This window comes from Zingiber officinale, chromosome 6A (assembly GCF_018446385.1).
Source record: "Zingiber officinale cultivar Zhangliang chromosome 6A, Zo_v1.1, whole genome shotgun sequence".
Lineage (NCBI taxonomy): Eukaryota > Viridiplantae > Streptophyta > Magnoliopsida > Zingiberales > Zingiberaceae > Zingiber > Zingiber officinale.
The window spans coordinates 85,256,906-85,271,058 of record NC_055997.1 but is presented as its reverse complement, the minus strand read 5'-3'; the positions used below and the strand labels follow the sequence as shown (position 1 = coordinate 85,271,058).

Sequence of the window (14,153 nt, the reverse complement as noted above, 5' to 3'; positions counted from 1 at the left end):
ATACTTAAAAAATTTAAAAAAAAAACGCTCTCACGGTACGATTGTTGGACAAATTTAATGTAATTAATTTTAGAGATAAAGGATGTTGCTCTATTTGTCTATTGAATAAATTTATAAAGCAATTCATATACACTCAAAAAGTTGATCATTAAAATATCTATCTCTTTTTTAATTTTAAATTTTGATTTTAAAAAAAAATATTGTACTACTGTATCACTGCATTTGGTCGATCTCCTCTCCTTGAGAACTGATGCAACAATTTGAAAAAACAGAGAAATCCCATAAGAATCTTTCTCAATTTTTGTTGTTGTTGTTATTTACAAAATTCCATTGTGGAAACATCGTATGATCATCGCCACCGCCACCTCTGTTCGAAGAAACAATTTCGCAGAGATCGAACAGGACAACTAGAGAATTATGTAATTTATAACGAGGCTATTGCAGGAGCAGTGTACACGCCAGCGCTGTGGCTGTGATGAACGAGGAGTACAAGTTAGAGACGGCTGCTCTTGTGGTGGCTGCGTCGCCGGTGGCCAAGCTTGCGAGCCAAGAGTCGTCTTCCACCGTCAGCCCGCCGCCGATCTCTGTAGATGCTGAAGTCGAAGTCGTTGTCGAGGAGTCCTTCGATGATTTCTGGCTGCGAAGATCAGAGAGGGAAATTTTTTTCAGTTTTCCCATAACAGAATTGGGTTTTTGAGATTGGTGGTGGTGGAAAGGTGGGATTTTGATACCTTGTGGCGGATCCAGGGCAGAATGTGATTGTGTAGTCGGCGCCGCCGGCGCAGGTGAAGGTGGAGGTGGGATCGTCGAAGGCGTAGCTGTAGGATTTAGGGCACACCGACTTGAAAATTTGGGAGTAGGTCGACGGCCGGCAGGTGGTGGGGTTGGCGTACGCGCCGCTGCAGCAGAACTCCGGCGTGCCGAAGGCCTCGCACGCGCTCCGGCAGGCTTCGCCCTCGGCGGCGCGCAGCTCCGCGGGGCACATCCGGTTGAGGTCCGCCACGCACCCTGTGGTGGCGCAGGAACCTCCGGCGCCGTGGGTCCCGCTGGCCTCCACCACCATCGGGAGGTTGTAGCCGTCCACCAGGCTGACGTCGTAGAAGTCCCGACCGGCGGATGAGGTCGCGAGCGTGAACTCTGCGAGCGTCGCAGGCGGAGCCGCTCCGGCGCCGTTGCACTCTACCTGGCCGGACCCGCAGTCGCCCGTGGCGCAGGACCACGCCCTGCCGGCGGAGCAGCCGGTCCGCGCCCAGAATCTCCCAGACCACCCCGTGGGCGCCTGAAAAGCGCGGGAAGAGGCGGCGGGGAGCTCGAAGCCGGTGGACTCCAGCCCCGGGCTGCCGGCGTTGGACAAGATCCCCGGCCAAACAGTTTGCCCGCATTTGTTCACGAATGTGAATGTGCTCGCCTTCGCTGCAAAACAAACAACCAAAAAGGTAAAAAAAAAAAAATCACATTTTTATCCAAATCGCAAACAAATCGTCCCAAATCTTCACCTCCGAGGAGCATCAAGTGAACGGCGAGCCATAGAAATGGGAACTCGCGCAGAGAAAACACAGTGCCCATATCGTGTTTGTTAAACTGTCTGTGAAGCTTCTTTTTCTAAATTCTTGCGCCGGCGTAAGAAGGATGGCCTTCTTGGAGTCACTGTAAACACCAGCGTAGCAAGGACAGGAAGGGGAGGGGGAAATCTAGTGCTCGGCTAACTTGCCCATTATATAGAACACAATTACGCTAGTTGTGTCCTCAATGTTTATTTTAATAAATTTTGAGATTAATTTTTAAATAATATAAAATATTTTATTGGAAATATGATCATATAAAAAAAATTTATAGCACTAGAGTAAAAATATCTCCTTAATGTATTTTACATATTTATATTTATTGTGAGGTCGATAATGCTAAGATCAGATCTCTTGGCCATAAAAAATAGATCAGGCGATGATCCACTTCCAATTGTACGATCCAATTATAATTACTTGTGATCTTTTCATAGGTTTATCGTCCCCATTAAATTATAATTTGGGTCGGAGTGGGTGGGCGGAGGCCGCCCCTTGCTTAGCACCTGGTAATTTGGACACTTGCTCATTTCCGATAGCCTTCGGATGACCTCCGATCGTCCACTCCGACCTAAACTATAATTTGATGGGGATAGTAAACCTATAAAGAGATTGCAATCAATTACAGTCGGATTACAATTACGATTTGACCACAATTAAAAATGGATCATCCCCTAATCTATTTTTTTTTACTAGGATATCTTCTCTCCATGATACTAGACATTTATCTAAATGATGTTATTTTTTACACCAATTGAATTTATTGCATTGTTAATATCAAATCATCATTGTTGTCATTATCATAATTGCTATTATTGAAATAAACACAATCCCATGAATCAATTCAGTGAGTGCTTTGGTGATGAGGCTACGAGGGGCTTTTGCTCCCAGAGGACCCAAAGGCGATTCTAACCCTGTACTAAGCATTAAACAACAGTATACTAATTAATGCCTTAGATTTCAGAGTGGTTTTAGACCCTCATTAAGATAGTTATTATCTATTTGTTTAAAGAATATCCTCGACTAACTCTCCCAATCACACACAGACGATCCTATCATTACTCTTCTACTCATTAAGTTCGTTTAAAATACTTGCAGAACAAACTAACTACTTGTGAGTGGAACCATGCCGGATTTAAGATTAAAAAAATATAGTTTAATTAATTTATTTATTTATTGCAGCATATGTCACATCAATTAAAAAACTAGAAAAGGTTAGTATTTTTGTATTTTTCTTTTTTCTTATTTTTCATAACATGGTGCCATGTTGGAGTACGTGGGATTGCGATGGATGTGGCTGTAAAGAGACAGTGGACGTCCACATGCATGAGCTATTAGACTAAAGTGTTATCTATCGAATAATTATTGAATATTTAAATTTTAATTTTTAAAATATGTATACTAGATTGGTAGTGTTGTTATTGATCGAGAGAGATGACTATATTAGGGAAAAATGATGACGTTTGATACTCCTTTCGATTCCTCCTTAGGTACAATCGAAAGAGCAAATAGAACATTAGCATAGATCCTCTAACTCTTAAGTCAGTATGATGATTGAGCGAAAAGTGAAGATAAATAGTGATACGGTATGTAAAGGAGATGTTCGATAAAGTTAGGAAGTCAAAAGTCAAGAGGATGTGATAGTCAAAAGTCAATAGAGCGTGTCAGTCAATGATCAAAAGGACGTGGCAATCAATAATCAAGAGAACGTGGTAGTCAATAGTCAAGGGAAGACGGGAGTCAGGCCGCCTCGTATCACTAGCTGCATAATTCCTGGTCGATCACAGCCAGGGCAGGTCCTCGGGTCTAAGCCCTAAGACGAGATAACCCTCGAGTTGACTCTTTAGCAGCCAAATCATAAAAGCTGGGTCTCTCGCCACAGTCTCAGATAAGCCCTAACTGGTTTGCCACAGTTTATCCTCTTCATCAAGGCTCAATCCTTATAGCACATCTGAGCAGTCACCCCGAGTTGTCTGCAGTTGAACCTATGAACCTGTGCGAGACATATAACGCTAAGTGACAATAATGTCAGAGAATCATAATCTCCTGTTAGAGAATAACTGCCATAAGTTAGGGAATATTTCAGTAGTCTGCCACACACTGAAGGTGGAACCTTCCTTCGGCTAATGGGAGGTCGCCCGACGTCCTCTCTCCCCCGACATACCTTGACACCCGACATTCTCTGGCAGCGATCAAGATCAAAGGGCAGGCAGAGTCATATAAAAAGGGAAGTCCTCTTCATTGATCAGGTACGTGCACATTCGCACACATCTTCAACAGTTATGTTTTCCTTTGTACACTACTTTTCCGGGAAAAAAGGATCTGACTTGAGCATCGGAGGGCCCGCGTCGGGGATTTTTCCCCTGGTTTCTAGTCTCTAATGCTTCGTGTGCTTGTCTGAGTATGTGCAGGGCCCAAGTACCACTGGTTTCGTTACTACAGACCTTTGGTTCCACGTGGGAGTTCATTTTTCCAATGCACATACACAGGGTGCATCAAAGTTGCCTTTTCGTCAACATCGACGCCACCTTCGCTAGCCTCCGCCTGACTCATATTCCGGATAGGATCAAACAGTAATGTTATGTACTCAAGCTTAAAGCATAAAACATCAAACATACAAAGTACCTCTTAAACAGAGAGAACCCCTTTTTATATCGTCTCTTATAACCTCCGCAATAATAAGGTGACAAGGAATATTCGGTGCCAAAAGATGTCGGTAATGGAAGGCGTACAATCTTCCTCCGAGGAATCTTCTATTACATGTATATGAACAACCTTTTATAACCTCCACAATAATGATAGAAGTTGAGTAGCCACTCCTATAAGAAGGTTTTGTTGTATGTATATGTCAGATATTAGAATATTCCCTGGTGGATAGCTGTTATTATTTGACGGGTTGTTGCGATTCATTGACAATGTTATCCCTTGGAGGTAATACGACTGACCACATATCCGGTTGCCTATATGTAATAGGAGACTAATAAGAATGGGGAACCAAGTTCTTCCAGTCCGACTGTCAATTAGGTCTACCAGGCTATATATTGAGTTGTATTGTAATAGTGAGAAATAAGTTGTCCTCTAAGTCCGACCAGTACTGAGTTCGACCGGCTGTATACTGAGAGTGTCTTTGCTGTGTGCTGAGAGAATACTTTTGGAAGATGAGGTGCTGAGACCCGTTTTAACCGACCGACATTAGGGTCGTTCAGGTTTATCTTATATATCTTAGCTTCAAGTGGGGTGATAAGTCCTCCCAGTCTGGTTAGCTATTAGGGTCGACCAATTGTATACAGAGAGACTTGTACCCAAAGTGTAAAATACCGAAAATAGGCGAATAATGATAAGGAAATTTTTCGGAATTTTTAGAAATTTTCTGGAAATTTTTCGGAGCTCGTATGGACGAGTTTACGGGGATAAAAACGGGGCCCGGGGAAAGCCTGTTTAGGCTACCCATTTAAATGAGGAAAAGTTGATTTTTATTTATTTACTTTTACTTTCTTATTTCTTTTCTCCCTTATTTTTAAAAATTTCCCCGCGTTCCATTCTTCTTCTCCTCCGCCGAATTCACCCGTGCCCTAACCTCCTTGCGCCGGCGGTTACCTCTTCCTCTCCGATCGAGCGCCGACCAAGCTTCTTCTTCCCCTCTCTTCCTCCTCGCCAGCGTTTGAGCAAGAGCCGCCTGATCCCTTCTCCTCCTGTGCCGTAGATGTTTTCTCCTCGTCGGCACTTGAGCGCCGCCCTAGCATCCTCTGCCCTAGCGACGACAGCCGGCGCCAGCGCCCCTTTCCGGCGCCCTCTTCTTTCCCTGCCGAACTCCTCTGCCCTAACAGCTGCTGCCCACAGCGGTTTCTTTAACCCGACACATACAAGCCTTTCCATGGCCGACGCAGACACCGACTCCTCCTCTTCTTTGAGCGCCGGCCACCAGGTCCGCCGAGCCCTTCTCCCTGATTTTTCCTCCTCATCCATTCCGAGCAGCATCACAATTCCCTGTGCTTTAGCCGCCAGCCACCCGAAGCCTCCCAAGCTGTGCCCTAATTCTGATTAGTCGTTGCCAATCACCCGATCTTCCCCACTATCAGTTATTACTTCGTTTCTAGTGCTTGCTGTTGATGGTAGAGAGGAGGTTGTGGGCACAAGATGAAGGTAAGTGATCTAAATCTTGTATTAGATTTGGGCAGTTAATTCATTCGTAGAGTTGATTCTGGATTGTTGATTAGAAGACAGTGAACTAGTTGGTTCCGATTACCACGGCGCCAGTGGCTTGTTGCTGACCCTACCTGATCCATGGCACTTGCTAGCTGCTGAAGAGGAAGAGGTGAGGGTATTTAGTATTGAGAAATTTATAGATGGTGGATGCTTAGTTTGTTGATGCACCTTAATAGTAGTTGAATGGATTATTAGAATTGGTACAGGTTAGCTTAATTTAATTTGATGCTTAATGGTAAGACTTGGACTGATCCGAGTATACTTTATGGATGTATAGGTGATTCTTGGTAGTTATCGGTGGAGGTTTATAAGGCTGTAAGCTTTCTATTTCGGCTATATTCTAAGCCTTTGTAGCTTGGCCAGCATTGTTCACTGGCGAGCCACAGCACCGGTCATTCTGTTTTGGGCAGGGAAACCCTTTGACCGTGAGCCATTAGCGGCCATCTTGGATTTGGGTGAGTTCTTATGAATTTGTTTAGATTAAGTTGTTGTGATGGATTATGCTTTTTACAAGTTTTAATTCGTATGGATTAGTTAAAGTCGATTGAGGAGTTAAATGATCCAATTAGGATTTATAATTGGATCTGGACTTTTGTTAGCTTCTCGAGGATTTGATCTAGCTAATTAATTTATATGAAATTAGCTAAATCTGGATACCATATACTACAGGACTTTGATACGAGACGAGCATCTCGACGTTGGACTGGACTAGATTGGACCTTCCCATTGAAGGCGGGTACCTCTTGACTTATCTTTTTATGATATTGTCAATTTGATATGCGTAGTATTTTATAGCTACAAGCAATGATCATGTTTGTCTTTGGTATGTCACCGTTTGATACCCATAGTATGTTCGGTTTGTTGCTGGTCATGTATCCATGTTTATACCTCGCGATTATTTCCATGAGTATTTTAGTTTCTAGAGTGACATACCATGCTCTACTGAGGTTAGGACTAGGTTCTGGATTTTATTTCTGGCATGTGTATCTAGATTATCTGATACCTAGGTTTTTATGCCATACCTGGCTTGTGTACCTCTATTTGTATATCATATATGATTCATGTACCCAGACTTTGATTCTTTGATCTGTGCATATTATTGGTACATATGCTATGGAAAGGGGGATATGTTTAGGATCTAGGTTGTTATATCATAAAGGATCTGTATACCCTAGATCTGTGGATTTGACCTACTGATACTGTGGTACCCATATTATGTATATATGGATTTTTTTCTTTATGCTGACCAGGACATTCCATACTTATTATGTTCAGGACATAGGTTTTTGATATTCTATCTGACCTGTGTACTCTAGATCTTAGTATGTGACCATCGATTTTGCCGTACTCATTTTATACATATGGATATGGTTATGTTGATCAGTTTATGACCCTGCTTAGTGTCATGCATCATGATTGCATGCTGCGCGATTGTCGGCTCTACTATGGTTGAGCACATCGCCATTACATTCGCACACACCACCACTCATGGATTAGTGGTATATCAGACAGTGTGTGGCTGTTTGGCTCCGTTGGTCATATGACCCAGCGTGGTAGCCGTGATCAGTTCCTTCTGTTTCTCACATCATTTAGTGTAAGCGGTTTAGTGCAGACGGTGGACTCTGTTTGGCTCCGTTGGTCGGTGACTCAGCGTGGTAGCAGAGATTTCCTCCCGTCATCGTGTACTAGGAGATGAGAGCATTGAGCTCCCCATTTATGATTTGGGGTCACGGGACAGGAGTACTCCGAGGATCCCGTCCACTCGGTCACTCATCGGGAGTAGTGACGACAGAGTGCACGGTTGTCACAATCCTACTCGGTCTCACCATTTGTGTGTGAGATGATCGACCGGCGTGACCAGGACGCATCATTAGCATCATATGCATTGATGCATTTATATTCTTATGATTGTGTTTGCTGCATTTGGTTGCTGCATTTTGGTTGGATGCATACTTTTGACCTGCATACAGGATTATTGACACTTTCGGTTTGACGACCCTTTTGTCTGGATAGGAGTTCCTGGTGAGTACAGCTTCCTCAGTTACCTTTCAGTTTTGCATATTCCCTATATATGATTAGGAAGCTGTATTCCATGTTTGTTGCTGTTAGATATATCTTACTACTCATGTCCATTGGTATTCGCTGAGTTGTTGAACTCACCCCCGTTGATACTATTTTTTTCAGGTACCAGGTTGGTTTTGGTGTCGCTTGGAGTATCCTGTCTGCTGGTCCCCACGTCACATCAGAAGACTTATCGGTTTCACGTATGTTTTGTTTGTTTTATGTATCAGTTTGTTTAGCTCTGTACTCTGGTTTTATTTTTGGAGAGTTGATGTTGTTATGTGGTGTTTTGTATTTGTTATTGGTTGTGTAAGTCTAGCCGGCTAGCAGTTATGTGTTTTGGTTTTGGTACAGCCGAGTAGGCTGCGTGGTTGTGTCAGCCAGAGGCTGAATTTGATATTAACTGCGTGGTGTTTGTTTTCTTTTATTGTTATTATTCCAGCCGCATGTGGCTGAGGTATATAGTGCTTGTAGAAAAGTTTCAGATTGTCCGCCGTACAGGGGAGATGCTGCCGAAATTTCTTCGGACAGAGACTCCTCTGGGGCGTGACAATTTAGTGGTATCAGAGCGAGTATACAATACTTGCTATGTGTTCTGGATTTTTGAGATTTATTTGATACCAATTTATTTGGTATCAGAGATCGACTTACGAGTTTTATTTCTCGTGTTTCGGATTTCATGTTTTAGTCTTCTCGATGTGACTTTTGGATTTTGGGACTTGGCAGAAGCAGGACATCTCCAAGCTATAGGAGGTATGTTGGTTTATGTTATCCTACCTTTTGATTAGTTTATGCCCTGTTCATTATTACAGTCTATGACATGTATTAGCACTCTTTACTAGTACCTGTCTGATGTTGTAGCCATATTACATGTGAGGGATTACAGTTTCTGGTGATTTATTATATCATACACCAGTAGTATTTAGCTTCTGTTATTACTAGTTGTTTAACAGATTGAGGCACATACCAGCCTTTGCTTTTATTAGCTGGGTAGTGGATAGAATCTATGTCATTATGTTGACCTAGCCAGTAGTATAACATGTTATCTTAGTTAATTTCATCCGTAGATAATTGATTTATTCTTGTTAGATCGGTCAGTAGAAGATAGATTGATGTATGTTGACTTAGGTAGTCGTGATCGATTTACCATAGATGCTTGTAGAGGCTTTATTTATTCTTGATTGGTTAGTAGATGACCGATTAGTTTTGTTGACCCGAACAGTAGGGGATTGACCTATTTTATTTCTAGATGTTTGAATCTTGAGTTATTCGTGGTTAGTTGGATATCTTGAGCACATCGAGTATCTAACTTATCCTGACGTGGGAAAGGATTGGATTATACCCGAGTGGTCTGGTTGGTTTATTGGAGATATCTTATCGATTTAATCTGAGTTGTGATATGAGCAGATGTGTTTGGTGTGGTATCTGAGGTATATTGTTGCTTATGTTTGATATGTGAGTGCACCTGGGTTTAGTATGCTTTATTGGAAGTTGATGTTGATTATACTCTTGGCATAGGCGGATATATGTCATGTGAGTGTTGTTTGAGGTGTATTGTCGAATATACCTACGATGATTATGCACACGGGTTCGATATGTAATGTTGAGGGTATTACACTGATTTTTACCTGTGTTATGAGTATGTTGGTGTGTACTAATTGGAGGATTATGTCGATCATACATGTGTTGAGTGTGCCAGGTGTATGGTGGGTAGTATCATGATGATTCTACCTATGTTGAATGTAGAATGCTTGGTGTCTACATTATGTTATTGTTTGTATTACCCTGTCAACTACTTCTCATATTAGTGGGTGACTGACCCACTAGGATGATGATAGAGTTGACTATGGATTTGATTCGCTTACTAGGTTGCTATACCCTAGGCTAACCACAGTGATTTGTGGTAGAGAGATTTCGTGCAGTCTCAAACTGGATAGTTAGGTGCCTTGGGCACTTATGTATTGGTTGTGGTGAAGCGTTGCTCCCACACATGTTACGGATTGTTTGTGGTGGAGCGTTGCTCCCACATATTGTGGATTGCTTGTAGCGGAGCATTGCTCCCATATTTATTGTAGATACATATTTCAGATTATTTGTGGTGGAGCGTTGCTCCCACATATGGAGGATTTCTTGTGGTAGAGCGTTGCTCCCACATATGTGATGTTTCGTGTGATGGAGCATTGCTCTCGCACTAGAGGATTTATTCTTTGGTGATTATATATCGTTGGTGATCAGATCTGTTTATTGTTGAGGATCTTATGGTTAGGAATGTCTATGATACTGACATTATGTGTCTTGGTTTTACCATTAGTGCTTGCGGTGCCCTAGATATTATCATGGACTCGATGATTTGGATATCCCTTGGATGTTTGGATTGGTTTCCATTGTCTTTGTTGACGATGTGGTGATATATTTCTGATCCGAGGTGGGTCACGTACACCATCTTTGCATAGTTCTAGAGATGTTCCGTCGGAAACGTCTATATGTGAAGATCAGTAGAGTGTATTTTGGTTGTCTTCTGTGAGATGTTTGAGACACACGGTCACCAGTAGGAGTGTACCGTGGTTTCCATAGGAGATAGAGGTTGTTATCGTTGGGAGTAGACGGAGTCTATAGAAGAGGCTCGCAACTTCTTTTGGTTTGACTCGATATTTCCGGAGATACGTTGAGGGTTTCTCTCGGATTGTTATGCCACTGACACATCTGACCAGAAAGGGCGTGAAGTTTACTTGGACTGAGGATTTCAAGACCAGCTTCCAGGAGCTGAAGCGGAGACTAGTGTCGGCTCCGATTTTTGGTTTTACCTTCTGGAGAGGACGGATTCGTGCTCTATACCGACGCATCTCTACAGGGTTGAGCGCTGTTTTGATGCAGCACGACAGGGTAGCCTCCTACTTCTCGGTAGTTAAGGGAGTATGAGGAGAACTACCTAGTACATGACTTGTGACTGAACGCCAGTATGTTTGACTTGAAGATTTGGCAGCATTATCGGTGCGGTGTTACAATTGAGATTCTCACTGACCATAAGAATCTCAAATGTCTGTTCACTCAGCAGGAACTTAATCTCCGACAGAGGAGATGGATGGAGTTCCTGAAGGATTATGATTGTACCATTAGCTATCACCCGAGGAGAGCTGATGTTGTTGCCGTTGCACTTAGCAGGAAGTCCGGAGGGACTCTAGTTTGCCACCAAGTTGTGGTCACAGACTTGATTCAAGGTTTCTCCAGGTTAGGCCTTGAGGAGTAAGAATGGACAGAGAAAGGTATTCTTGTTACCATGGTTGTTCAGTCGTCGATCAGGATGAGGATCCGAGAGGTATAGGCTGGTGATCAGCACTTGCAATTTATTAGCAGCCAGATAGCTCCGGGCAGCAGACCGAGTTCACACGAGACGAGGAGAGTATTATATACTCCCGAGGCAGATTGTGCGTACCTCAGTCTCATCCGGTCTTACAGGGGCTACTTCAGGAGACTCATCACTTTCGATTTGCGATCCACCCGGGCGATACTCGTATGTACTGAGATTGGAGGTGTTTCTATTGGTGGAACGACATGAAGGAAGACATCGCGGATTTTATAGCTAGATGTCTTGTCTGTCAGCAGGTGAAGGCCGAGCATTAGAGATCTGCCGGCTTACTTTAGCAGATTTCTATTCCTGAGTGGAAATGAGAATAGATTATTATGGACTTTGTGGTGAGTTTGCCGAGGACATGACGAGGCCATGATGCGATTTGGGTAATCGTTGATTGATTAATCAAATTCGCGCACTTCTTAATGATCCGGAAAACTGATTCCTTGGATCGATTGACAAATCTGTATTGCCGAGAGGTCATCAGATTTCATGGTGTTCCTTTGAGTATTATTTCGGATAGAGACCCCGTTTCACGTTGTGATTGTGACAGAGTCTGCAGCAGGCCTTGGGCACGCAGCTCTGTTTTAGTACAACTTTCCATCCGCAGACAGATGGACAGTTAGAGCGGACTATTCAGACTCTAGAGGACTTGTTGAGGTCTTGTGTATTGGATTTTGGAGGTAGTTGGGAGGACCATTTGCCATGGGTAGAGTTCGTCTACAACAACGGTTTGCATTCGGCTATCCAAATGCCACCGTTTGAAGCGTTGTATGGTAGGCCTTGTCGGACACCCATCCTTTAGGATGAGGTTGGGGAGGCCCAGTTATTGGGACTTCATCGAGCTCAGCGTGAGGCAGAGTTGATCCGTGCTACTAGACCGGAAAGAGTGTCAGTTGCGGAACAAGACTATCCGGCTGGTTGATGTCGGATGACAGCATCATATAGACGAGGAGGCAACTTGGGAGCTCGAGGATATTATGCGAGCACGATACCCCATCTTTTCACTTGAGGTGTGTGATATTATTTACCGTTCAGCATTTTATACTCTTTACCTATTGTTAGTATTTGCTGATGGTAGATAACGAAATTTGGGGACCAAATTTTTATTAGTGGGGGAGAATGTAAAATACCGAAAATAGGCGAATAATGATAAGGGAATTTTTCGGAATTTTTAGAAATTTTCTGGAAATTTTTCGGAGCTCGTATGGACGAGTTTACAGGGATAAAAATGGGGCCCGGGGAAAGCCTGTTTAGGCTACCCATTTAAATGAGGAAAAGTTGATTTTTATTTATTTACTTTTCCTTTCTTATTTCTTTTCTCCCTTATTTTTAAAAATTTCCCAGCGTTCCATTCTTCTTCTCCTCCGCCGAATTCACCCGTGCCCTAACCTCCTTGCGCCGGCGGTTACCTCTTCCTCTCCGATCGAACGCCGACCAAGCTTCTTCTTCCCCTCTCTTCCTCCTCGCCAGCGTTTGAGCAAGAGCCGCCTGATCCCTTCTCCTCCTGTGCCGTAGATGTTTTCTCCTCATCGGCACTTGAGCGCCGCCCTAGCATCCTCTGCCCTAGCGACGACAGCCGGCGCCAGCGCCCCTTTCCGGCGCCCTCTTCTTTCCCTGCCGAACTCCTCTGCCCTAACAGCTGCTGCCCACAGCGGTTTCTTTAACCCGACACATACAAGCCTTTCCATGGCCGACGCAGACACCGACTCCTCCTCTTCTTCGAGCGCCGGCCACCAGGTCTGCCGAGCCCTTCTCCCTGATTTTTCCTCCTCATCCATTCCGAGCAGCATCACAATTCCCTGTGCTTTAGCCGCCAGCCACCCGAAGCCTCCCAAGCTGTGCCCTAATTCTGATTAGTCATTGCCAATCACGCGATCTTCCCCACTATCAGTTATTACTTCGTTTCTAGTGCTTGCTGTTGATGGTAGAGAGGAGGTTGTGGGCACAAGATGAAGGTAAGTGATCTAAATCTTGTATTAGATTTGGGCAGTTAATTCATTCGTAAAGTTGATTCTGGATTGTTGATTAGAAGACAGTGAACTAGTTGGTTCTGATTACCACGGCGCCAGTGGCTTGTTGCTGACCCTACCTGATCCATGGCACTTGCTAGCTGCTGAAGAGGAAGAGGTGAGGGTATTTAGTATTGAGAAATTTATAGATGGTGGATGCTTAGTTTGTTGATGCACCTTAATAGTAGTTGAATGGATTATTAGAATTGGTACAGGTTAGCTTAATTTAATTTGATGCTTAATGGTAAGACTTGGACTGATCCGAGTATACTTTATGGATGTATAGGTGATTCTTGGTAGCTATCGGTGGAGGTTTATAAGGCTGTAAGCTTTCTATTTCGGCTATATTCTAAGCCTTTGTAGCTTGGCCAGCATTGTTCACTGGCGAGCCACAGCACCGGTCATTCTGTTTTGGGCAGGGAAACCCTTTGACCGTGAGCCATTAGCGGCCATCTTGGATTTGGGTGAGTTCTTATGAATTTGTTTAGATTAAGTTGTTGTGATGGATTATGCTTTTTGCAAGTTTTAATTCGTATGGATTAGTTAAAGTCGATTGAGGAGTTAAATGATCCAATTAGGATTTATAATTGGATCTGGACTTTTGTTAGCTTCTCGAGGATTTGATCTAGCTAATTAATTTATATGAAATTAGCTAAATCTGGATACTATATACTACAGGACTTTGATACGAGACGAGCATCTCGACGTTGGACTGGACTAGATTGGACCTTCCCATTGAAGGCGGGTACCTCTTGACTTATCTTTTTATGATATTGTCAATTTGATATGCGTAGTATTTTATAGCTACAAGCAATGATCATGTTTGTCTTTGGTATGTCACCATTTGATACCCATAGTATGTTCGGTTTGTTGCTGGTCATGTATCCATGTTTATACCTCACGATTATTTCCATGAGTATTTTAGTTTCTAGAGTGACATACCATGCTCTACTGAGGTTAGGACTA

General features: G+C 43.3%; 1 protein-coding gene across 1 annotated transcript; it reads right to left on the bottom strand.

The window, feature by feature from the left end:
• Positions 1-315: 315 nt before the first annotated feature.
• On the bottom strand, positions 316-1,664 carry LOC121994152 (thaumatin-like protein 1). Its single transcript, XM_042548290.1, has 3 exons — positions 1,497-1,664; positions 732-1,413; positions 316-637 (listed from the first exon to the last, which is right to left on the bottom strand). The coding sequence occupies exons 1-3, from the start codon at positions 1,564-1,566 to the stop codon at positions 436-438; spliced, it is 954 nt and encodes a 317-aa protein (XP_042404224.1). The 5' UTR covers positions 1,567-1,664; the 3' UTR covers positions 316-435.
• Positions 1,665-14,153: the final 12,489 nt, after the last annotated feature.